The following is a 26,820-nucleotide window of genomic DNA, read 5'->3' as shown; positions in this document are numbered from 1 at the left end:
ATTCATCTTGTGGAGGCTTTGTTCAGAGATTTGTGAACAAATTGGCCGCGATATTTATATCTGAAGGCGACATGCTAGAAAGCTGTAATTGAGCATAGCCTCCTGAGACCCAGAAGCACTTGTTTTGTTTTTGAATTTGGAACCCTTAGTTCCTCCATTAAAGTTCAAAATCGATTATGGAATATGTACAAAAATTTGTACCCTGCGTTTAGGAGGATTTACCTACCTATAGCACCTACCTACCTACCTATGTCTATACCTATGTGTTGACCTATTGTTAAAAAAAACACAACACATTTTCATTTCAAACTTGTCACATTTAATACCTTATCCACAACCAAAACATGTTGTAACTTCGTGAATTTTATTGAAAACTGCATTAACATTACACAAATTTAGGCCGTCATGAAGACGTCAGCATTCAGTAGATATGTTTCACAAATATTTTTATTTTCAAACTCCCGAAGAACCTCGTCGTCTAGATATTGGTTGACGATGGCCGCTACACGTAAATCATCAGTGGCGTGGACTAGCGGAGCGCGTAAGTCGTGTATCGCGAGCGGGAGACGCGTGTAGCGCTGGAGTGGATGCGGGGAGGCGGAGACTGCAGTTGGCGAGCGTAGCAACACTACGCGGGATTGAAGCGCGCGTGGCGTCGCTTGTACGCGCGCTCTAGCGTTACGCGCCTGCGACACGCGCGCGTACGCAGCCTCGATCAGCGCTTGCGCATACTGAGCTGAATATGTAACGCGTCCGCGCAGGACGCTGACGCTCACATCAACCTTCTCTCGCCAAGTGCTAGCATTGCGTAGCGCAGTCTCCAGTTGCGTAGAGGCACTACCCATGAGCGAACACATATGTCGCGCCACTGCATCCTGTAGCACTTGCTCTGAGTTCTCGCCAGCACACGCCGCATTGATCTGCTCCTCTAACGCGGTTAAGAAGTCCTCCGGACCACCTCCCAAGCAAAATACTGTACCCGTCATACCTACAATCAAAATAATAAAATGAATGACGAAACCAATAGGTTTCACGTAGTCAATAGACTGCGTAGACTTCCGTAGTACTTTTTTAACAGGGTACGGCCCGTCCGATGGTAAGCCTGGGTATTGGAACAATTAGCAATGACAATATCTTGAGATTATGTGCCCAAGTGGGTCTCAACTTGAGACCCACTGAAGTACATCATCTCTTGGGCTTGAGACTGTCAAGCTCCGTTTGCCTACATCATCAGACTGGTTAGCAAGACTTGGAAGTCGCGGTAGATGAATGGAGTCGCGCATATCTGCATATTATTTTATCATTAAAGCGTTACTTTTTATTCAGGGTTTCAAGTTAGTACTTCTTACATATATATATATATATATAGTCCTCCTCATCGATTTCGATGACGGCGACCTCAGCAATTAAGGATTACGCCGATTATGGGCCCTAATGTGGCTGGCCAGGCCGAACTTGGTCTTAAAGACTCTTTTGCAGGTGTTACAATAGAGTTGGCCAGACCCGTTGTATGTATACGTATAAGAGGGCTTCGGTCTCTCTTTACGTTGTTACACACACACTTACATACATATTAAGATTTTTAAGATGTTTACTTCTTACATATTAAGATTTTTAAGTAGGCATAATTATTACTATGCGCTGATGAACCAAAAAAAGCTACGCCGCCTCCAACCCCACACATGACCTGATCTGAGAAGATTTAAATCGCTCCTAAATTGTAGGAGGGTATTCCAATATGAGACCGGCAAGAAACTCGGCTTAAACGTGTAAACCTGTATTTGTGACCGCGGCCGGCAAAACGTCCCATTCCCGTCCCTTTATACGAATAACTTGTCAAGGCATCCTTATGGCACGTGACAAAGTGGGAGGTTTTGCCGACCCCTGTCAAATTTTTCTTTACCTTCTTCTTCAAGTATAGCTGCCATCTCTAGTGCCGTTAGTACTCCCATTTCGTAGCCTAGGAGGTAAAATCTCTTGTCTTTGTTCATCTTTTTCAACATAATCTGTAAAAAATAAGTAGAAGTATATGTAATTTCTCACTTTTGGTAATTACATTTGGTCAGTTATACTTTACTACATGTTATTTGTTTATATCGTGTCTTCGCTTGAATATAACTAACGTATTACCTTCACATATCTCGCTGCCAATTCTTCGTGAGACTCTCCAGGTCTATCGAGACCAGGCTGTAGCACGAAGGCCTGCAGCTTCAGTCGCTCGCACATCAGTCGGTAGCGATGGTAATGCCCTTCCAGTCCAGGAATCACGCACAAGAATGGCAGGGTTGCTTGGTTTTCCAACTCGTCATCCCTCTGAGAGTAAAAAGGGTAATTTTAATTTTCTATTTGGAATTGCCTGTTAATGAAGTCATCATTTTAAATTGTAGACGAACTATTCTAGTGTATTTTTTTTGAACCAAAATGTTGGGTTTATTAGATGATCCGCAAAAAATCACCGTTAAATCTACTGTAAGAAACTATTATGTTGGTATTGATTATCGAACAATTATCAATTTATCAAACTTCTGGTGTCATTTGTAAGGTTTTCTTCTCTACGGTACGTGCTAGACAGCATTGTCAAACTAGATTGCTGTGTTCATAGGCTGCAGTTCCCCTCATCAGATGGGCCATGTTTGACTGTCAGATAGAAGTGGAGCGACTTCCTCTTCTAGGTTCTAAAAAATATAGCTAACCAATCCCTGCTAAAATAACTCTGCGGTCTGTTACCTCATTACGCATAAACTGCTAAATTGAATAAGGTGAAACTTAGTATGGAGATAGTTTAAGGCCCGGGGAAGGACATGGTAGTTTGCGCGGGTGCCCCGGCGTAAGCCGGCCAGGGCTGCCGCGGGGTCTTCGCGGGGGTTCGCGAGCCCCGGACGCCAGTGTGGGATTAGTAAATAGGCTCCTCCCCTTCTTTCTCAGTGGAAATAGGCATGAGGTAGGAGTCCCACATACCCCCCAAGCAAGCGGGCAGAAGCTAGTTAGGTATAACTTACCAATTGACTGGGGTGCGAATGCGTGGGAGGTGACATCAACTCAAGAGTAGCCAGTAGTTCATCCGGGTCGACATATGTGAATAGAGCATTGAGACCTTGCTTGGGTGGATATTCGCATTCCTTTGACATTTCCTCGATGTCCCGTAATCTGCCGAATGTTAGATTCTTAAAGCATACATACATTGTGTGACCTGATATGACAGATAGTGGAGAAATACTAAGTTACATTGTGTGACCTGATATGACAGATAATGGACAGATACTAAAGATGTTACATTCTTAAAGCTAATATACATTGTGTGACCTGATATGACAGATAGTGGACAGATACTAAAGATGTTAGATTGTCCGACACTAATACACCCGATTACGATTCCTGCTTCCAACAAATCTTTCCAATATGGTCGCTGATATATATACATATCAATGTCGACTATGATACAGTTTCGGATGATATTATAGATTGTGTAATGAGGGGGGGAGTGAAATATTGTATACGAGAGTCTAGAGATTCACGACAGCCGCATGCTAGAGTGAGTTAAAGACTCGAGTTTTTTGCAATTCTTACCACAATGAGGTAAGAATTGCAATGGAGTTAACAATGTTTGTCATTAAACATGCGAAGAAAAAAGTAATTTAATGCGACATTCGTCTGTCATACTCATCAAAAAAATTACCTAGTTATATTCTTGTACCTACACAGTTTACACAATAAATATTTCTGATAACTGGAAGTTACAGCAAATGTGCATATTATTTTGATGTGTTTTAGTATGTCACAGTCACAGCCAGGGGCGTCCATTAATTATGTGGGGGATTTTTGAGGATATCATCTCCCTCCCTCCGCCTCGTGACAGTTGTCTCGACCCCCTCCCTTCCTTCCTTAATTTCACGGTAAATCTTTATAATATTGTATTTTGAGTATAAATGCGCTTGATTTGTTACATGAAACACAATTTTCTTTATTATTTTTATTAAAAGTAGTAAAAACAACGGGGAATCTTTTATATAATCAATACCAAACAATTTTACATCTGTTCATGGATACATAGAGGAAGAGTGTCAGATTGTGGCATATTTTAGCCAAGAACAAGTTTAACTTTAAATTAATCTGATTCTCTCAATTTTTTACTATATATTATGCCCGAAAAAAAACGTGGAATACCAAATATGCCAAACCAATAAATTAGAGAAAACGTAGTATTGGGCGGCGGGTTTTTAAATCCGTTTTATTATGTTTGTGATATGGCAGAAAATCAAATGAATGTTTTAAAATATTTAAGGCAGTGTCTTACCTGAGCGAATAACTCGCGAACGCGAAGCGGAGCGCGCGCGGCGTGGCGCGGCGCGGGTGAATTCAATCATTTGATCCCTATGGATACGTGGGCAATCTCCGAATGCCGTTAAGCCGCCGCGCCGCGCCGCGCATCGTCGCATTCGCGGGTCATCGCCCACGTAAGCCGTAACACTTACCTTTCTACAGTCATAAAAGGTATTTTGTCGTCATCGATACAAACATTATAAGAGTCCCTTAAAAAGATAGATACTGCTCGTGCTTTATCTGACGAAACTCCTAAATCTTGTAACGTTGCAGTACTACCATCGCCACCAACGGTGCCTATTGAAATGGGAATACCTGTAAACCAATATTGTTATAGGGAAATTTAAAAATCCGAAAAGGAAGGGTGCGAGCGTCCGCGTTTAGATAGGCCAGCGGTTAGAACTCTTACCGCCACTTGCACCATCTCACTAACACAGGGTTAATTGGTTAAACCGTTAACCCAGTGTCAAATTGTACTGGTAACCATGGAACTCCAGGTTTAACCGGTTAACCCCGGGTTAGTGGAATAGTGCAAGTGGCCCTTAGAGGATTTAACAACAGGAGTCGCCTTTAAGAGCTTACCCCTCTGTCGAAATTCTTGGCCAATGGTCATAGGTATTGTATGAACTAACGTGTATATGATAGGGTTATTTGTACGTTACGTACAAATAGCCATACATGTGACGTGCCTCGCAAAAATCGGCAGGTGGTTTTGTACTAAAAATTACACGACAAGGCGTATCCAGTTTTTAAATCCTCCAAATTAAAACTGAAACTTGACGCATTGAAATATGTACGTTGTAGAAGAAAAATATTTTTTTATGAAATTTTCTTTATATGTATACAGACAAGTTTATTATTTATAAATGCAAACAAGGAGTTTCAGTTTGAAATAAATAATTCAATAATTATTCCGGTACAATCTTACGCCTTTCGAGCTAACCCCACAGTAAGCTTAATAAGGCTTACGTTGTGAACTTGTGACTTGTTCGACCAAGACAAGTCTGCAACGATTTTGATAGCACACGTAGTGCAAGTGTTATTTTAAACGCCAAACTTCTACAAAATTATGACCTAGAAATAACGTTTGCACTGCGTGTGCTATGAAAATCGTTGATGACTTATTTTGGTCTGACTCTAGACGGCAACAAATATAAAAAATAGATAAATACTTAAATGCATATAGAAAACATGGAACTCAGGAACAAATATGTATGATGAACACACAAATAAATGCCCATACCAGGATTTCAACCCGGGCCCTCCTGCTTCGTAGGCAGGGTCACTACCGACTAGGCTAGGAGGCAGTGTTGGCCGAAACGTTAATGCCATTAACCATTTTAAATTGAACCGTAAACTGTAACCGTCCGTAACGGTTTACGTTTCAATTTTTAACACAAAATAAATGCCCATACCAGGATTTCAACCCGGGCCCTCCTGCTTTGTAGGCAGGGTCACTACCGACTAGGCTAGGAGGCAGTGTTGGCCGAAACGATAATGCCATTAACCATTTTAAATTGAACCGTAAACTGTAACCGTCCGTTAACCGGCCAACACTGCTAGGAGGCCGGTGAGTTATCAATTCAAATTCAAGTCCTTCTTAAAGTACTTACCAGATATCGCTGCAATTTGATCTAGGAGAGTTTTGCTTGTTGTAACGTCAGTGTGAGCGAATATAGCACTTTGTTGTGAACATAGACCTTGTTCTATGGCATTTGTTATAGGCCTCGCATCTGTTAATTCCTGCAGGAAAAAAAAAGTAAGTGAAAAGTCCTTAACAACAGAAATAAGTGAAATTTTAAGAAAACTTTCGTTTGATAAGTCGGCGTCAAATCCGCCAGATCATGAAATTCACAGGCATTCAAACCTCATCGTGGATGATTTGCCTAGTGACGTTTAGGCATATCGAATAATTTGGCTGTCCAAAGCTTAAATTAATTAAAATTTAGGTAAAATATTGTAATTTAACAAAATTGCGGAACTGAACTTATAGTCCATAAGAAATGCAGTGTCTCTTAAATAACAATACAATACAATACAAATACTCTTTATTGCACACCTCAATACAGAAACAGTACAAATAATACAACACATAAAGAAGAGGTAAACAACAGGCGGTCGTATCGCTAAAACTAAACTTCATTATTTTGCGTACAAAATTAATATTTTTTGTAACAACGACAATTTTCACGGAGAAAACACGGCTAACATTCTCACGCAACTACGTTACGGATACGATGTGCCTGGTATGTATCCAGGAATATGGCCAAATACATTGCTCTCATCGATTTGCCGTATATTTATAAATCACATCGATATACTTACCTGGGAAAATCATACGCATATCGTGAAAAGGCGGCGTTCCGTGATATGCCTAGGAATTTCATTATCTGGCGGATTGTACGATCGGTCGCCGTTATACCTACGCCGACATACGCAGACAAATTTTAACTTTTTAATTTATAAATAAAAGTATAAAATTTTGTTGCTGATACACCTAACCTGTGGTATTCGAAGCATCATTGCCGGCAAACGTTGACTCGCTCTTGAAAGACATACACGTTGGCCCACAAAGTTATTGATGCCAACAACAGCAAAATACCTGAAATTATTTAGTGGGCGTGATACATAATCACACAACAATTAAACAACAGTGCAAGCACTAAACTACAGCAGCCCATCAAAACTGCATTTGTTTGAATAACTATTTTTCACCTCAGCAACAAATACCTAAGCTTACTACGCTGGTAAAAAACAATGCTCAAAACCGTATGCCCACTTGGCGTAGTGAGGAAATTGTTATTCGTAAAACAGGAGTGCAAAGTTCGATATATTTTCGAGTGCTCATTTTGATTTCCGTCTAAGCAAAAGATTCCACGCTCGAAAAAAATTTCTTCACCTAAATTTTACCCGATGTAAATCTAAACATAGTGGCGCAATTGCCTGTTGCCCTAGCATTACCTCGGGGTTCTCGGGGCTTGCTATTTTAGCTTTATTGTGTAATTTAAAATATTTAAATACCACAACTATGCTGTAGAATATATTCAAAATACGTACTTCATTGTTGGACACGTTTTTCTAGCCACTAGATCCAAGTTATCCACCAAGCTTTCATACATTTTCTGTTTTTGTTTATTGAGAGCCTTCGTTATCAGCACAAATATGCCTTCTACTGGGCCCAAGCGCCAGCTTTCACTCAACAAATTACTTATATCCTTACTCCTTGTAAGTTCTTCCGTTGATATTTGTGTTTTAACGCCTAAAGTCTCCCAAGTTCTGTGAATGAAAATGATTTACTCTAGTTTTTCATTATATCACGAAAATACAGATCTGCTCAAGTAAATGCAGTACATACTTGAGTAAGTGGCTTGATGGAGGAGTTGGTAAGTGCAAATGCAGATTTCTGGCACCACGTTTTATCAGCCTGTTGCCTAGCTGAATCGCTAGTCCTTCTTCATCGCTTATCAACGTTTGACAATGGTCAGGTGAGCAGAAAAGTCTATAAACAAATTAAATATTATAAATAGTCAAGTCCCTTAATCCATAATTCCTTGCTTTTTGAGCATCCAATCTTTAAGGGAATCTCGCCACGAAAGCAGAAGTAGATTCCCTATCATTTAAAATTGCTCTTTCCATCTTATCAAATTACATCAAAATTTTAATTATATTTCATGTTTTGGATAATTTTTTGTGCATTTAATACGATAAGGTGGGTAACCCATTATCTAGCCAATGTAGCGTCAAATTAAAAAAACAAACAAACAAGGAATTTTCTTTAGAAGGAAAAACTTTAATAACTTATAAAAAATTGTAACTCTTCTCGCTGTTTAGGACGATAGTGGACGACGGTTGTCCATACTTAGTAACAAAGTCCCTATTTTCCGCCCTGAGTAGGTATTGACATTATATAAAATAGTTTTAAATATTGTATACGTACAATTAATACAATACAAATCATCTTTATTGCCCAACCTCAGAACAAATGTACATAGAAACACATATAATACATGAAGATAGAGGTAAACAATAGGCGGTCTTATCGCTACAGAGCGATCTCTTCCAGACAACCTTTAGGTAGTGGAGAAATGAAACTTTTAATTTAACTAATTACGTATACGTACATACCATAGCTATGCCCCTTCGTTAGATTTTTATGGCTTTCAATAATTTGTATGGTTTTTTTTTGGCTTTACGAGCCTCGTATAATAATTGAAAAATGGAAAAAAAATCAAACGAAGAAGAGGCATAGTTATAGTGAACATCTCATTTTATATAAACATTTTCCATACTGTCAAGTGTCAATATCCAGAGAGAAAAATGAGGAATACGTTTGTATGGAGCAGGGATCGGAAACCGGTATTTTTTGTATGGGAACGAAAACGGTATTTTTTCGTTCTTTGTTAATTATTTCATTCCTAATCGGGCCATCTAATAATACGAAGTCGTTATCTAAAAAACACAACTGAGTCCTACATTTTGAGTATAAAATAAACCGAAATATATGGTTATTTCGTTGTTTTTGCAAAAAACCGGTTCCGATCCCTGGTATGGAAAACCTGGCGTTCAATTTCCTCTTAATTACCTAATATTTAACTACTTAGACGTAGTGTTGGTAGGCTACCTGGGACATTCCGGTTGGGGAAGTGCGGGCTGCAAGCGTAGGAGTATTTTTCCACGATGACGGCTAGCGGCTAGCAAACGGAATGCACGAGTAGCCTCTTCTGGCATAAAGGACACACGGGATAGCGGGCGTACATATCCATCTTGGATACCTTTCGCTACCGTAACTTGTAATTTCTGTAAGTTAATTGGCACGTATTACTAGAGTACCTACCCGGCGATAAATATTGCACATCAGTCTTTAGAAATAGAATATGGGAGACAACGAGAAAGAAAGAGAACGCTCTGTGAAGCCGAAATTCCGATGTGCAATATTTATTGCCGGGTACTGTAATTCAGTCATTTTCATTTAGTAATGTATGTGCAACAAATCTTTTGATATTGAGGTTAATTTTGTTTATTCTTATAATTAAAAAAAAAGTTATTAACCATAATATTACATAGGTATATCGTCAGGTGACAACCGTAACTCACTCACTACCAAAATTTTACGGCTGTAAAAAAACAATGTTGATTTTTAATTATTATCTTGCAATTTATGAGCTTTGGATTGTCAACTGACGTTATAAGAACTTAATAAGTCTAGATTTTATACGGCCATTTTGTTACAAAATTTCTTTAACTTGCTCGCTCGTCATCCTTGAGCAAAAAGTTAAGAAATAGATTCGAAATAACGTAAGGAAAAAAATCACCTAAAAGTGTAGAAAAGTTAAAATATAATTTTATGTCATGATGTGTGATTCCATGAGAGTGTCTTCACTTCAGCGATTAGAATGTTTCGACATCTTTATCATTAAACCTGTTATCATTATGACCTACCTTCCATTCGTCTTTATTTGGAGATTCAAATATAGATGCGAAGTCGATGCTCTTATACGAACGTTCACCTATCATGTAGCTCATTCCAAACATGTAGTTTTCTTCACTTTTAAGTGGGCTCGTGTCTAAAGTATAACCTTTGGGTGCGCAGCATTTCAGAAAAGCCTTAGGACATAATAATAAAAAATTAATGTCCATTATACATAATTAATTTAAATTAATTTTTAACAAGTAGAAACGTCTGCAAATGATGCTATTAAGCTAAGAATAAATTTAAAAGTGGAAAAATTATGATATTGGGTGAGGCTTGAGACTAGAGTATCTATCCAGAGCCCGTGAGTTCAAGTCTCACCCAAGACAGTTTCCAATTTATTCTAAGCATAATAAATTTGTTTATCTACACACATATCATAAACCCTCTATGATGCCTTCAAAATCCGTAAATAATGGCCAACATTACGAATTACGATAAACTGTTTTGTTACAACAAATTTCTTATCTGTGATAATGTAGTTATTGCTTCATAACTACATCAAAATCAATTTGGTTATGCATTCAAATTTGGAACATCTCTGAAAAAGTGCAATTAGATTTGATCTCTATTCTAATATCAGTCGAGATGCCTTTTTATCATATTTCGGTGACGCCACCATATATCCACGAGTTCCGCCAAGAGAGCAACGATTTGGTAACGATGCCCCAACGGAGGCTGTAATTTGGGTTAGTGAATATTCCATAGAAAGTTTATAATATGTGTGTAGATAAAATAGTGTATGTAACTGTATATAATTAGGCATTAAAACACTCGTGTGATCTTTTAAAGAAACTCACTTCATTCGTTTCTTAAACCCACACTCGTGTATTTTAATGCTTTTTATTATGTAGCAGTCACATAAACTACTATTATACTTGATCTTGGTGAATTATTTTTCTTCAAGTGGCAAAAGTAATTTGACCCAAATTTGAAGTTGTTTCCTTAACCTTTCTAGTAGAATTGACTTTTAAGTTATGATTTTGAAAGATAAATATTTAATAGCGTTTATTTGAATTTGTAATGTTTTGCAGCTAGTATATTCCTCGTGTTGGTGAACCATTTTATTTTTCACTCTGTATGATTTACACCACAATATTAGCACGAGGGGTTAACCGTTAAACATCAACTTTGCACTGTATAGAAAAAAAAACTGGTACCGTTTTAATTTCACCCTGTCCACATGTTATTACGAAACTGCATCCTCTTCCCTTAGTGTGGCTCAGTACTAAGTCTGAAAAGTTTATATCCCGGGAGCATCCGATATGATCATCTGAAATTGTATCAAACATTGACTTATGTATTACTTCGTAAAGACAGGCCTTATGGTCACTAAGTATGGTGGACTGGATTTCGTTCGATACCCCCCGTCTGGGGGGTATGAGGGGCCGCTTCCGGTTGCGGCGGCTGTCGCGGGTAAGTATGGACTGGACTGGATGTCTGTCGATACCCCCCGTCAGGGGGGTATGAGGGGCCGCTACCGCCTTTCGGCTGCGGCGGCTGTCGCGGGTTAAGTATAGTGGACTGGATTTCGTTCGATACCCCCCGTCAGGGGAGGGACCGCTTCCGCCTTCCGGCTGCGGCGGCTGTCGCGGGTAAGTATGGACTGGACTGGATGTCTGTCGATACCCCCCGTCAGGGGGGTATGAGGGGCCGCTACCGCCTTTCGGCTGCGGCGGCTGTCGCGGGTCGCCGTCAAATGGCCGTCATTTGGGGGACGCTGTGTGTGGCTGGTGTGGGCCAGCTCTTCGCTACCGATCGTTATCCAACCTCACGACCCCTAACCTGGTGATACCGTTTGAGCGGGGCCGGGTTTCGGGGCCGCGGTGAAGGCGACCGGTAGCTTAGCTGGCGTTTGCGGCGTGCTGGTGAGGCTGTGTCCGAAGTGTGTTGTGCTTGCTCTGCTACTGGTGTAGGAGGGATCGGGGCAAGTCCCGAGCCCACCTCTCCGGAGGTCTGGTGTTGTGGTGCGGCGCGATGTCCCGAAGATCGTAAGTATGGTGTCAGTGAGTGTCAGTGACACCACTGTGCACGAGTGCGAACCAAGCGTGCAGTCCATCGCGCGCGTGATGCGAACTCATGAACCAATCGCCTTGTAGCATTCCACCGAGACACACAAACGAAGATGTTCGGTCGAAATTATATGAATGCCTATCTTTACTTTTTAAATCTTTGGTATCAAAGCTACAGGTGTATCTTAAATGATAAGCATAATTCATCGAGTAAAAAAATCGACATCTTTATATATTATAGGGTACCTTTTAGTTGTGGATATAGTTTCAGGAGATACTGTTTCTTTTTTATATCACTGACGGCGACAAAGACTTCGCAATTTAAATGTAATGCGATGGATATGATGGCTTGTCCCAAAGCACCAGTGCCACCATGGACGACAACACTTGATCCTTGTGTCAACTCAGTTTTAATAGACTGAAAAAATAAATGGCATGCTGAATGATCTCGCATTTTAATCTCTCGCATTAACTTTTAATTTGTTATGTCGTCAGAAACAAGAAGGCTAAATAATTCTAAGTCAACTTTCAATTTGGAGGGGCAGGTTTGAATCCTGGCTCGCAGCAATGCGTTTTTCGGGAATTATAGTTCGTTTCATCCACGATGACGCGCATATTTGTCAAATCTAATCTTTAATAACATGGCGATACGAGTCAAGTCAGGCGTCGTCGTGAATGACACGATCTGTAGGTATATATATGGAACCTTTTTTGAAATTAGCATGACAATTAAAGAAAACATCGTGAGGAAACTTGCATAGATTCCTCAACGCGCTTGAGCCAGCTAGATGTATTTAGCCGAATCCAGCTTATGCATGAGAGCCAGAAGAGGAGGCTTGTGCGTATTAGCGGTTGGACGTGTAAAGGCTATTACCTATCTTTATATTATTCATTTGTCATGCATCTAACGTTAGAACCTTGTTGAGTGAATAAGAGGCTTGCAGTTTGTTATCTAAGTTATTAATTTAGTTATGGCATCAGTTTCCTTACTTAATAAATAATAAGTTGGATTATAGGTATGGTAAAACGAATTGTTAATAAACATAAAACTTGTTAAGTTACAAATTGGATTTCGCAAAGTTCGCTAAAAACTTATTGTAAATGGGTTTTTATATATGTATGGAGTGCACTCCAAGCTTTCTTATTTCTCTATGGTTATGGCTAACTGAACTTACTAAGCAATAGAACGCGTGCGCGTAAGGCAGTGGCACGGTGGCTGCGTCCTCTAGGCTCCAATGGTCTGGTACTGGCCACATCAGTTCAGGATGCGCCAACACGCGGTCACTCACTGCGCCCCCTCGCACCACGCCCATCACACGCTGTCCGCTACAACGTATTTATTTGAAGTTTAATGTATTATATTAATTTTTTTTACGAGAATATTCAATAATAAAAATACTTTGCTATCACAAGTAATCCCAACTGCGCGAACAAGGCAAGGGTTGGCATTGGCAGCCACTTATTATATGACACGATGCAGTATTATATGTAGTATGATAAATTATTTGATAAAGTTTGAGTTATTGTATCATTAAAAATTGACAATGAAAAATATTTACGATTCAGTCATCCCACTGAAATCCATTCCATAGTAGTAGCTCTCGCTCGTATTGTTTACTTCAAATGGTATCTCACCGTAAGCTCGCTTGGCATCATTAATATTGAGTCCGGCAAAATGTACCTAAATACAAATAAATGTAGTATTTGAATTCACATAGCTTATTATATCAGACGCATTTGTGCATAATTTAATGTGATATACCTTGACCGGGACGCCGGAACCCTTGCATCCAGTCGTTTCAATCCAGCGAAGAGATTCTAAGTCACCGATTTTTGCGCTGTTCAAGGCAATACCACAATTGCTGCTTACTTTTTGCTGAAGTGGCTCATAGTATTCTCCGCCCCATTCATCCTGATAAACACAATATCATTTGTTTGTTAAAAATAAGTAGCACGTTAATGATTTACGGATTTTAATGTTGCTCTTTATTTCGTTATAAATTACTTTTACTTACATGATTAATTATATTAAAAGCTAAATCCAATTCCGGCAGTGCATCTATATGTAGATTTTCGGATGTATTTTTGAATGTAAGGAGGAATATTTGGTTGCGTTCTGATTCGCTCCTCCACTGTTTTACCAAATCCTTTAGTCCCGGTATCATAGGATATGGTGTGATCACAATCATTCTCTGACGCAGCGGTAGGTTCGATCTCGCAGTTTTTAACAGTGCAAGATCCGAGGTGGTCCTGACAGTGAATGTACTAGTTCCAGAAGTCAATGTTATTGGCCTCCACTTTACTAATTCTAGACGAGTTTTCTTAGAACTGTGAGCCGAAACAACACTGTATAATGCTGATGGTCGTATACATGTTTCCTCTAAGTCTTCAGCATTGATAACAAAACTATTGCGGTGAAACAGACGGTATAAAATTTGACATAACTAAAAACAGAAAAATATGATCGTGTTAAACTGACTTATAATTTATTTAAGTAGTTTATTCAACGGTTATGCATACGTGTCCGGCACTTACATTATCATCCCTGGATAAATTACTGACTAAAACTAAATCAGCTTCTTTTACTAAATTATCCAAAACTTCACTCTTATGCATATGGCTCATGTTTACAACAATCCCGGGAACATCTTTTAAAGTAGTATTTATTTCTTGATATACACGATCGTCGCCTCTTTTATCGTAAATTTCGACAATATTTATAATATCTTTGCCAATATTTTCGTTAACAATCTGTATGAACACTTGGAAAATATTTTGTACCTGTAACATAAAGTGACTATTTTTTTTAATAATATCAACTATATCCGTAATTAAAAGCGTTATTATCATGTATATATATATTTATCATCTTCTGTTTCAGACAAGTTGACAGTCCTTCCAATCCTTGGCCTTTAACATCAATAATATGATGAAATTAAACAGCGTTCATAAGATTGCGACACTTACACCAATGACTATAGTAAGTCCAACGCGAGAGCGGCAACCGCGACCGCATAGCTGGCAAGAGAATGTCATGCTCGGTGATGAACACAGTCCATTATAAGAACAATATTTCAAACTTACCTTTAAATCACGCACTGATTGAAACTGTGGCACAAAGTTCAACGCTTTCAATGCCAGTCTATTCTCATCAGCAGGTACAATTTCACGGAATCGTATACCTTCCAGCAATATGCCCTCGCAACTAAAATCATTCAAAGGTATATCCATAACGAATGGACGCTAGTTACAAAGTAATGTTATTAATATGGTGATTTGGAATAAATTGGAAGCGATTCGAATGGGTGTAAATGCAAATCCCCTCAACCCATTCAGCGCTAATCACGACACATCGTTTTGCCTCTAAGAAGGATTTCATCTACATACCGGGAGACCTAATATGTTATCGTTACGACGTAGCGCTACGACCATAGCTCAGCGGTAAATGTGTTAGTGGAGAGGAGATCGATATTAAGACGATCCCATTCCCTTCCTTGGATATTGACATTTTGGAAAATATTTTTACACAATTCATCCTATATTTACCATAGCTTTGCCCCTTCGTTCGACTTGTTCGATTTTTGAGATAAGAGTTTGTATGAGGTATTAGTATATAGTATAAGAGCTTTTTATATGTAAATATTTTAAAAGCTCATAAAATCTTATATAAATTAAAATTTGAAAAAAAAATCCCCTTAATAATCGTAATAGCTCTGGTTAATCGGTTAATCCGAGAGTAAGTTTGAATGAAGAAGCAGGCACATGACTTCGGCCCCTTTCCTCTTAAACATGATAATTACTGCATAAAGTGGTTCTACGTCAAACTTTATTGATAATAAATAAAACCATACATCGTGTGTACTCGTACTTTACTTTTATGCTAGCATCGGATAATTAGTTGTTGGAAGATTGCTGCGTATTCATATATTACTGGTCCGGCTTTAAGCAACTAAGGCACCGGCGCCAAAGAAGGCTCATCGTTATTTTTCTTTATGGAGTTTATTAAAGTTTACTCCTTAAGAACCGACCGGTTTGGCCTTGTGGGTAGTGACCCTGTCTACGAAGCTGATGGTCCCGGGTTCAAATCCTGGTAAGGGCATTTATTCGTGTGATGAGCATGGATATTTGTTCCTGAGTCATGGGTGTTTTCTATGTATTTAAGTATTTATAAATATTTATATATTATATATATCGTTGTCTAAGTACCCTCAACACAAGCCTTATTGAGCTTACTGTGGGACTTAGTCAATTTGTGTAATAATGTCCTGTAATATTATTTATTTTAATTATTTATTTAAGAATCGATTTTCATATGGGTACGAAAATTTATGCTTCGTGAGTGAATTATCTTGCGCATCTCCTATCAACGGCTGCATATATGGAAGGTGGAGGTAAGGAATGAAGTCTCCATGTACCAAAAAGTGTCATCAAAAAACCTTAAATAGGTGGCGCTACAATATCTAGAATACTTGAACAAAAAATAAACAAATCATAGACAGTGCACTTCACTCCGTTAATAACGCCTAGGTTCTTAGCTACTCTTGCGCTACTCTGGAGAGATTATGAACTATTATTTATAGCTGACAGCTGAACACTTTTGCAACAGTTCTACCATAAGGGATTTCACTCCTTTTAATTCCACACTCCACAGCTGCATGGAAACACTTCATTTATTCAATGTCAACAAATACTAACTGTCAATTTGCGGAGATTTGAACGTTTGATTTTAAATTTTATAATCATTCGTAAGGACACTGAACACACATTTTTTTTCTTTTGATTTATATGAATATTTTAGTTTTGTCTACGTCGTAGAATCTATGGTTCTAGGTAGCGAACATAAACGCAAAATTTTAACCTATTCACACTTGTGAAATAATCAAATTTTTAAAGTATGCAAACTTCAGAACCGATCGCGGACCTTCTTTTTGGCTCAGGTACCTTACCTATCTCTAGACGACTTATAATTTTATCTAAGTAACCAAAATTAATTACACTTTATTTGTATGTACCTGGTGCTGTCTTGAATTGCGCAAATATTCGTTTTCATAACATTTAAATCATTTATTTGTATGTTCTTCTTATTCAAGTGTCTTTTAATGTCAATGGTAATCTTCCGTATGTAGGCTGGTTGAGAGATGCCTTCATGAGGTTGCCTGAGAACATTGAGCTGCAGCATGCCGTCTATAAGGGTGACCCAGTTGCCTTCCCATAATAAGTATCCCTCGGTAAATGTAGAGTTCGTACTGCAAATGCTTTGAAACTCGCCCCTGTAAAAAAAAAGAGATAAATATCGAAGAACAAATAAAATTATTATGGTCATCGCATACTCTGATTCGTTCTTAAATAGTTAATTGCCTTGCGATATATTACGATAAAAAGAAAACCACGCTGAAATACAAACAAACTCACGCATATCTGTAGTGTCTTTCGAACAATATCTTGTAAATTTCGTCTGTCGATAACTCTAAAACTTCTTTAGTTTTCTCGGCATGGTTGAAACCTCTAGAAATGTTACTAGATACTCCATTAACATAGCCAGTAGCAACTTTTGAACTGCCGTCAGTCACCTGAAAAAACTACATTTTACATGCTCCGATATTTAGGTTTAATGATATTATGTGTCGAAAAAGGTACTCAATTATATTCGAACACACTTTAGCGCCATGGCAATAATAGAGGCGTGTTCAGATAATTGTGAGCGCCTTGGCCGATGATCATCCCGATTTAGTTTGGCGTTGGTCGATGTCCGATTGTCATAAATCCCCTGATACCTGGGGGCCTACCGCGAAAACGGAATTGCGGGGATCTTTCTCTTTGGCTCTTACTAAGACGTCATTGGAGTGACAGAGGAAAATGCCCGCAATTAACGAACTTCTATTTTCGCGGTTATAGCCCTGCTTGCGAACCACGCACATCGACATCAACAATAAGTAGTGTACTTGCCTCGAACAATCCTGTCCCTCTGTGTAGCGTGACGCTAAGGCGCAGCTGCCGTGAGTCGTGCATAAACGGCTGGGCAAACAAATGCACGTCGCGAAACTGCACTGATAACTGCTTCCGAGTCACGCCCACGGACATCGCCAGTGTGTCCCATACCGCTACCAGAGCGCCCGCGAAAGGATACACGGTTTTACCTTAAGAATAGCCATTTATTTCTTATAAATTTATCAAATTACTAATAATAATAATGAAAACTCATAACCATATTTCTTTTATTCTCTTAACTCAGATGGGTGGTACTCTAGTGGTGCTTGACACTGACAGCTTAGACATGTTGTATTTGTGATGAAAAGGGCGTAAAGCGTAAATCTATTTACTAATAATAATAACATGATTGTTCTAAAAAATCCATGCTCTGGATGGCTCTAAAACAAAACTAAATAAACACATGCCTTTGTACAGACTCCAGTACATTTAGGTTGACAAAACTATAAAATAAATTAAGAAGATATTAGTTTCTGTTAGAAAACCAATTAGAAGCTCAAGTCTTAAGGAATGTTTTTTTTCTATTAGCGAATATTAACAATTAACACTTCATGCCTACCTTGTATGACATGACCTTGCAAATAGTTATTTTCAGTGTCATGGAGAGAAATAACAAACTTGCACGCAGCTGCTTCTCTTCTACTGGCAGTGACGTACAATGGCAAAAACCTATAAAAAGTGACGTTACATTATTAAGATGCATTAGTAATAAATTAATATATATTTAGAAAGCTTCTTACCATGTTTCATTATGGGCCCACTCTACCAAATGCGATAAATGTGGGGTGCCGGTAGACACAGGAAAGTCAATCTTGGGATATAGTACTCGAATATTTGGGTAATACCCTTCCATGTACAGCCTACAAAATAAAGAACACAATACAAATACAAGTAAAATTTTACAAGTTTTAAAGACCTTGTCGTATTTCTCTTACTGGCCAATGGCTTCCAGGAGGACTTGTGCATTGTCAGAGTGACCACGTCGCGTGAGAGGCACATTAACACAAGACGATGGTAGGGACCGCTTGAGAATAGCTTGAAGAAGCCCGTGAGGTGCCACTTCTACCAGTACTGCGTTTTGCGGTATCAGTCGTGACGTCTCTTCAAATAGCACTGGATTCTGAAAGTCAAGTATGGCATATATAAAAATGTTAAATATTGGTCAGTTTGAGGAGTACAGTCAGCATCAAAAGTAGCGGATGAAACAACGCGCCAAAAGTATCTGATATTCGGGATAACTTTTCTAAATATAAATAAATTTCTAGAATTCGCGTTCTAAAGTATATCTTTTACAGTCTTTGTTGTTCTATATTAAAGACATCACTTTTTGTTAAGCTGTTGCAGAATGGTAGATACTTATGAAGCGTTATTTGATCCGCTACTTTTGATGCTGACTGTACAACCTACGGTTTCATTTATTGATCCTGTTACAGGCCACACTCGGTATATAAACGTCATGTAGGTATCGGATGATTCAGATATATAATATAATGATTTGTCTAAATATCCCCACGGTTAAATTAGTTCTGATTAAACAGAAATGAAATTCAATCGACTAATTTCTTAAGGAATTAATCGTTGCGAGTACTGATCAAAACTAAAAAGAACACCAATGAACTAAAAGAAATCATGATTATTGAAATTAATTTTTACCAGAAGGTTGTTAGTATGATATTCGGCCGAAGAATACTTTGCAGCTTCTTCGTTCCACCTGTCTTGAGGCACTGAAGTGGAAACCCAACGCGGGCTGCGAAGTTTCGGACTGCTAATGACTTCAGTCAAGTATTTCCGAAGAGCCGGTCCTACAATCATAATTATTTGAAATGTTTGACTATAGTTGTGATGACTGAAAGTCACAAAAATTAAGCAATGTATTATGACGAATACCTGCTTCCGCAATGTATCGGGAATGGTACGCAATGTTGGAACAAGGGACTTCCTTAGCGAATATACCCTTAGCAGTCAACTGAGCGACGAACTCGCTCATCGCCATAGCTGGGCCCGAAATTGTGCAGGAGTCGGGCCCATTGTGACAGGCTACCTCAATCTCCGGTGGACACATCTTTGAGATCTGTTCATATTAACACAAGGTCAAAACAGACTGATCATGAAAACTTTATTTTGTATATAAAGTGGCTATTTTAATTTCTACCTAGACAAATCGATCGATCGATTGGTGTGATAGCACTCTTATATATGATAGTCAGTTGTAACAATAAAGGTACATTTTGAATGTGGTTTTTGAGAAGTAACTTTAAATTTCGGAAAACCAATACAAGTAATGTAATGTCACAAGAAATACGAGGTTTTATGTATAAACTAGTTAACTTCGCAAAAAATAATGGGGTTCCGCAAATATACTTACTTTTTCGAATCCAATGCCAACGGCTGCCATAGAACCGCGAATGAATGGAGTCTGCACAGAAACCAGACCTCGAGAGTACGCCGACAAGATCATTTCTTCAGCCGTTAAACAACCGTCTGCATACGCACATCCTAACTCACCCACGCTGTGACCTGCAATTTGACGACATAATTACATTTTGGCTCACGAACGTATGTGCAGGAGAAATAACGATTTATAATGGTACGTACCAATTATTTTATCTGGAACCAATCCCAATTCACGCAGAATGTCAGTCAAGCCTATTTGGATAGCAGCTATTCCGACAAATGAGTTCAGTATGTTGTCGTAGATGGATTTGTCGGGTGAGGTAATGATATGGATAATGTCAACGCCTTTTGGTTCCAATACTTTACGGCAGCTGGGGATTAACATTACAATGTTCCAAATTGTAAAAAAGTGGTATTCTTTATTAACAAGGTTATATTTAAATGATAAACAACTTTTACCGTTCTATGGCATCGCTAAATATCGGTATGCGCATGAGTGCCTTGCCCATCCCAGTCCACTGTGAGCCCATTCCGCTGTACACAAACCACAGCGGTCGGTCGCTAGCATCACAGTAGCTAGATTTTTCACACAGGCTCATCGTTTTATTGTCTTTATCTGTACCTGCATAATGAGTCATCGACATTAGTCATTGGACAGAGAAAGTGGAACAATAATATTGAAATTTAATATAGAACAAGAAAGTAAAAACAAAACAAATAAACAACCAATGTAGTCTAAGTACTGCTGTGACAAATTTAATGACAGCTCAAACATTATAATTTGCTGCTAAGAGCATGGCACAGCGAGTTGAAAGACAGACGTTAAAAAGATACCGGGAACAAATTACCTAGAATAACAAATCCTCTGCCCACATGGCCGCTTATCCTAGAAGAATGAATATTATGTAACAATGCTAGTTCTTCAGGGTCAATTGATCGGGATTTCAAATCATCGATAATGCTTCTTACAGCTACATCCTGTCGTGCAGAAATTGTAACTAAACGAGGAAAGCTACATTGATAACGAGTCGGATCCTGAAACCACGGTTTAAAACAGACATAATCTTAACGTGAAAACTTCAACGTTTAAAGTTAGTAAAGTGAAAAATATACCTTCGGTTTAAAATGACCATGTAAAAGAACATGGGAATTAATACCAGTCACCGACATCCCATTAACGCCAACATAAGTGCGTTTGAATTGTTGGTGATCAGTTAAGATCTGCATACGTCCTTTTAGTATTGCTTCTACATCATTCCGAGGGGTTGTGCAGTGAAGATTGCCAGCTATTTCACCCTTATGATATCCCAGTAGAACCTATTTAAAATTATGACTAGGTACAGTAAACTGCGGAGATAACTGCCCCCCCCCCCCCCCCCCCCGCATAGCAACTTATTTGTAGGAAGGATCCGTTATCTCTGTAGCTTACACCGAACTACATAAAAAAAAGTAATTAGCAAAAAGCCGAATCATGGTGATTATTAATATATTTTGCGTATTTACCTTTGTAATTGCAGTTATGCCAGAAGCTGCTTCACAGTAACCCAAGTTAGACATAACGCTGCCAACTAGTAGTGGTTCAGTTCTATTCCTACAGAAAACTTTATCAAAAGCCTCCAATTCTTCCTTATCTGCCTCTGTATCACCTGCAAGTATTCATTGATATGAAAAAATATCAATTACTACATATTGAATTAAATGTAAATAAAACTTTTTTAAATTTTATAGAGGACTACGTTCATAGTAAACTTTGAAAATTGGTTGAATTGAGAATAACGAAAATAATAACTTACCTGATCCAAAACCTTCAACGTATTCAACTTCATTGGGCAATATTTTTGCTTCTTCATAGAATTCTTTTAGGAATCCTGACATGCTGACGGGGTCTCGATAAAAGCCATACTTAGGACCGGAATCACTTTCAACCATCTCAAGAAATTTGTTTTTCACATGTACGACATCGGCGTATATTCTAAAATATATATTGTGAATAAATAATACTATTCAGTACAAGTATTTTTAGGGTTCCGTAGCCCAATGGCAAAAAACGGAACCCGTATAGATTCGTCATATCCGTCTGTCTGTCCGTTTATTTCTTATTACATATTTATATGGCTAGTACCTAGTCAATTTACCTTAAGGCATCTTTAGCTTTTTGTAAAAACAGTACGTTAACAGCTTCAGATCTAGCGCAACCATCCGCGTTCTGATCATAGGATTTTGTTTTTCCATCCCTGCAGAGATTTATTATCCTGAAATATAAGCCAAGTATTTATTAAAATTTCTAAGAATAATTAAAGCATTACTAAAAATTCAACTAATGCAAAGAAATATACCTTCCATAATGTATAGAGCTTTGGGGGTGTAGGCACAAATTGGATCCTCCGACGATGGCTGCTTCACAGTCCCCTCGGGTCATAGCCAAGTACGCCTGCTCGAGAGCTACAGTTGAACTGCAGCAAGCGGCGTCTATTGATTGAGATGGTCCTTTTGCATTTAGCCAGTACGACACTCGATTGGCAAACATAGATTTGTTACACCTATATAAACCATTAAAAATCCATTAAGATGTAGCTTTCTAAATTAAGTTATCAGTATCGGAATTACAGAAGTCAATTACCCAGCTATACCAAAACCAGTTCTTGACGTAGCAACGTAGAAAGAGGCTTTTTCAGTTTCCGAAAAACAAGATCCGATGAACACGCCGATTTTTTTCCCCGAAAGATGCTCTGGACTTACTCCTGTCAATAATAAAGAAAACTATTACAACCTCACAACTGCCTATAAATAGTAATCTTTTTTTTGACAACTAAATATTCATAATCCCTGACCTGAATCGTAAATAGCTTGATAAGCTTGTTCCAGAATCTTCCGTGCCATTGGATCCATACTTGTACTGAGCCTGTAATGGACTTTGAAAAATTGGGCATCGAAACAATCAATCTTGGGAATAGTCCCGATAAACGGTGGCACTTCAGGGTGATTAAATTTCCAGCGGGGCTCTCCTGCCGTAACAGGATTCTCCTACGGAATGGAAAAGGTCTTTAGGGAAATTGTATACCAAGTCCTCAATTTTAAAATATGATACCGACTTGAAATATTTCGAATACAACTAAACGAAACTGTTATAAAATTCTTCTGCGATATTTAATGTGTATATTATACGTGTGAAATTTTTGACAAACTTTAGAATCCTACATAGACTATATAATATGGGCATTTTTTATTCGTTGTGGTTTTTTTAAACGGAATAAGTAGCAAACTAATCTATCCGCAAAATGTTATCAAAATCTGACGAAACAAGAAAATCGACAACAAATAAAAATGGCTCATATACTATACCCATAGACGATTTGAATTGATAATTTAATTGCACAAGTATGTTTAAAATGTTGAATACCTTGTTATAAAGTATATCTGCCAGGTCTTTGATATGATGCGACTGTGGATAGAGGCCAGAGATACCAGATATTACAACCCTGTCCTTGTCATCCATTGTTGTTTCCACAGCGGCTTCTGGCCTACGTTCTTGTGGGGAGGGCACCATATTATCTGTATAGATGGTTGAAGCAATTTACTTTTTCTCTGTTCTTTTCTATAGAAAAGTGTATTTTCATTGTTGTATGGCTCATAGTATTATTGAATGACTATTTCTTAATCCACATTGCAAATATATAAAGATCCACCGTTAGTCAGTTTAGAGTGTTGCTATTTTAAGTTTTTTTTAATGAAGACTTTTGTTAATAATAATGGGTTAAAACCGTATGTGTCTAAAAAATATGCAGAATGAAAGTATCTCTTTTATTATAATATCGTGACAAATTAAAAGAATATAAGAAGAAAATTAAATACATATGTTTTCGATCATAGATAAACAATTAATTAAGACGGGGATAACGAAAAATTTCTAAATTTAATTATTACACATTTTAATCAAGGAAAATGCAATGAATAAAATATCACTGAAACTAGTTTATATTTGCAAAGAAATAACGAAAACATGTCTTATTTTCATTGAGTACCTATTCGTTGTATATCTTTACCCTGCATAACGTACTATAGCGGTGTAATTTTAGTATAAAATCGCTAGTTATATGGCCGAGCGACGCCACTGGTTTTTAGGGTTCCGTGGCCAAATGGCAAAAAACGGAACCCTTATAGATTCGTCATGTCCGTCTGTCTGTCCGTTTATGTCACAACCACTTTTTTCCGAAACTATAAGAGCTATACTGTTCAAACTTGGTAAGTAGATATTATATTCTATGAACCGCATTAAGATTTTTACACAAAAATAGAAAAAAAAATTTTGGGGGTTCCCCATACTTGGAACTGAAACTCAAAAAATCTTTTTTCATCAAACCCATACGTGTGGGGTATCCATGGATAGGTATTCAAAAATGATATTTAGGTTTCTAATATCATTTTTTTCTAAACTGAATAGTTTGCGAGAGAGACACTTCCAAAGTGGTAAAATGTGTGTCCCCCCCCCCCCCCTGTAACTTCTAAAATAACAGAATGAAAAAAAAAATGATATATGCAAACTTCCACCGAAAATTGGTTTTGAACGAGATCTAGTAAGTAGTTTTTTTTTAATACGTAATGGAACGTAACCCTTGATGGGCGAGTCCGACTCGCACTTGGCCGCTTTTTAAACAGAAGTGCATTTTTGGAGTGATTGAGGTAAAACGTTAAAACCCGCGCGATGGACTTCCATCGCAAGTTCAGCCCGGCGCGCCTTATCTTTTGTTATCTTCTCTAATTTTTCGGCTTTACGCCCCCTCTTAACTGGCTCACATTTGTAGCATTTAGTTATTTTATTTATCGTATGGCATATGTATGTCACTGGATTAAGTACATAGATAAACTTATAATTAGAATTTCGCCCTTCCCAGGTACGCGACCGCTTCTTCTGATAGGATCTTAAAATCATCTACATGGCCTGTGTATCTAGTAAGGGGGCACTCCAGAGTGATGTGGTTGATGGTCTGGTCTGGGTGCCCGCAGTTACAGGCAGGAGAGGAGCTCCAGCCCCATTTGTACCAGTGGTGGCCGCAGTTGCCAACTCCTGTTCTTAAGCGGTTAAGAGCAGACCACACCCGGCGCGGTTCCTTGAATCCCACTGGGGATACTCGCAGGGGTAGAGCAGAGAAGGGGTTTGCTTGGTCCCTGAGGGCTTCCCATTCTGCGGTCCATGCCTCCTCCAGGGTACGGGTGGTCAGGGAGTTTTCCATCCGTAATGCAGGCGGATTTCGGGATTTAAGACGTTTTCTTCCGAAGCCCTCGAGGTCCTGGTGAATTGGTAGTTCAGGACTAAAGTGCGCTTTCACTAGTTCGCGTTGGAGGCATTTTTCTCTTCGCAGGCGCGCAGGGGCTATGTTGCTAAGAGCGGGGAGCCAGTGGATGGGTGTTGGCTTAAGGCATCCCGTTATTAGACGGAGAGTCTGGTTAAGCTGCGTGTCGATGTCTGAGGTATGAACACTATTCATCCAGACTGGAGCGCAGTACTCGGCCGTCGAGTAAACCAGTGCCAGCGCCGTGGTTCGGAGACACGAGGCAGAGGCTCCCCAAGTTGTCCCTGTTAATTTTTGCACTAGACTATTCCTGGTCTGCAGTTTAGCTGATACTTTTTGTAGGTGACACTTGTAAGTAAGACTTCTGTCTAGAGTAACTCCAAGGTACTTGGGGTGCGGATTATGTTTAAGTATTGTGCCTTTAAACTTGACGGTCAGGGTTCTTTCTGCAAGCTTATTGTTAAGATGGAAGCAGCAGACTTCCGTCTTGCTTGGGTTAGGGCAGAGGCGCCACCGGGTGAAAAAGTCATCAAGGGCTTCCAGGTCTCTTTGTAGAATTGGTTCGGTGGAATCCATTTTGTGGTGTTGAGTGATCAGAGCCAGGTCGTCGGCATATCCGAATTTACGTGACACAGTATTGGGAAGGTCATGCACGTAGATATTAAACAGGAGAGGGGCTAGGACAGAGCCCTGCGGCAGCCCGTTGTTTAGTGTTCTGACGCTGCTGGTTTCGTCACCCAGGAAAACCTGTATCGGCCTATTAGTAAGAGTGTTTTCAATAAACCTGTAGATTTTTATGCATGGGATTATTTTCAACAGTTTATATAGCAATCCCTGGCGCCAGACTGTATCATATGCGGCAGTCAGGTCGATAAAAACCGCGGATGATTTGAGGTTCTTATTAAACCCGTTTTCGACATGTGTTGTGAGAGCGAGCACCTGATCACAACAGCTACGGTTAGGTCTAAAACCAGCCTGTTCCTGGGGGATGATTGCGTTAACGGAATCATGGATGCGATTGTGGACTAGTCTCTCCAGTAATTTGTATACAACGCTTAAGAGAGCGATCGGTCTATAGCTCTCTGCTCTGTCATCAGGCTTTCCTGGTTTGAGGACAGCGATTACCCATTAGCATTTAGTTTAAAATTAGTAACGTAACACATTTGTTTCGAATTTGAATCAAAGAGATATATTAGTCGGCGATCATGTAAAAATAAGATTAAATAATTTTTAGCTTAAAATTACATACCGCTCACTTCAGTATCCTATTTGCACAAGATTCAAAGTAAACTATTTACATGTTCCTTACTCTTTTTTATATTCCCGCATAATGTCTGCAGATACC

General features: G+C 38.8%; 1 protein-coding gene across 2 annotated transcripts; it reads right to left on the bottom strand.

Moving 5' to 3' along the window:
* Window positions 1-296: 296 nt before the first annotated feature.
* Window positions 297-26,820, bottom strand: LOC133529155 (fatty acid synthase-like). 2 transcript variants are annotated; one of them, XM_061866798.1, is made up of 40 exons: window positions 26,725-26,820; window positions 23,585-23,736; window positions 23,016-23,208; window positions 22,805-22,925; window positions 22,521-22,724; window positions 22,320-22,436; window positions 21,978-22,156; window positions 21,688-21,830; window positions 21,298-21,501; window positions 21,033-21,219; window positions 20,644-20,806; window positions 20,386-20,555; window positions 20,156-20,307; window positions 19,678-19,861; window positions 19,444-19,592; window positions 18,726-18,910; window positions 18,531-18,650; window positions 18,350-18,459; window positions 17,749-17,939; window positions 17,215-17,372; window positions 16,815-17,072; window positions 14,887-15,007; window positions 14,338-14,583; window positions 13,818-14,246; window positions 13,565-13,714; window positions 13,362-13,483; window positions 12,978-13,128; window positions 12,049-12,220; window positions 10,951-11,063; window positions 9,760-9,924; window positions 8,942-9,117; window positions 7,676-7,819; window positions 7,378-7,596; window positions 6,823-6,922; window positions 5,934-6,063; window positions 4,473-4,635; window positions 3,000-3,147; window positions 2,131-2,313; window positions 1,904-2,006; window positions 297-988 (listed from the first exon to the last, which is right to left on the bottom strand). In XM_061866798.1, exons 2-40 carry the CDS (start codon window positions 23,729-23,731, stop codon window positions 396-398), a joined length of 6,963 nt encoding a protein of 2,320 aa, XP_061722782.1. In that variant the 5' UTR covers window positions 23,732-23,736; window positions 26,725-26,820; the 3' UTR covers window positions 297-395. The 2 variants fall into 2 exon arrangements, with proteins under 2 accessions (XP_061722782.1, XP_061722783.1); XM_061866799.1 differs by lacking the exon at window positions 26,725-26,820 and having other exon boundaries at window positions 23,585-23,909.

Source organism: Cydia pomonella, chromosome 20 (assembly GCF_033807575.1).
Source record: "Cydia pomonella isolate Wapato2018A chromosome 20, ilCydPomo1, whole genome shotgun sequence".
Taxonomy (NCBI): Eukaryota; Metazoa; Arthropoda; class Insecta; order Lepidoptera; family Tortricidae; genus Cydia; species Cydia pomonella.
The sequence above is the reverse complement of the archived record's forward strand: the minus strand, read 5'-3'. Positions and strand labels throughout refer to the sequence as shown.

Bases quoted from the DNA above. Each gene is read 5' to 3' on its own strand.
- LOC133529155 (XM_061866798.1), bottom strand. From the start codon at position 23,731: ATGGTGCCCTCCCCACAAGAACGTAGGCCAGAAGCCGCTGTGGAAACA. The intron at 13,129-13,361 runs GTAAATATTTTT...AATACGTTGTAG, and splicing joins TTCAGTGGGATGACTGAATC to CGGACAGCGTGTGATGGGCG. The intron at 9,925-10,950 runs GTACCAGTTTTT...TTATGTCCTAAG, and splicing joins GACAGGGTGAAATTAAAACG to GCTTTTCTGAAATGCTGCGC.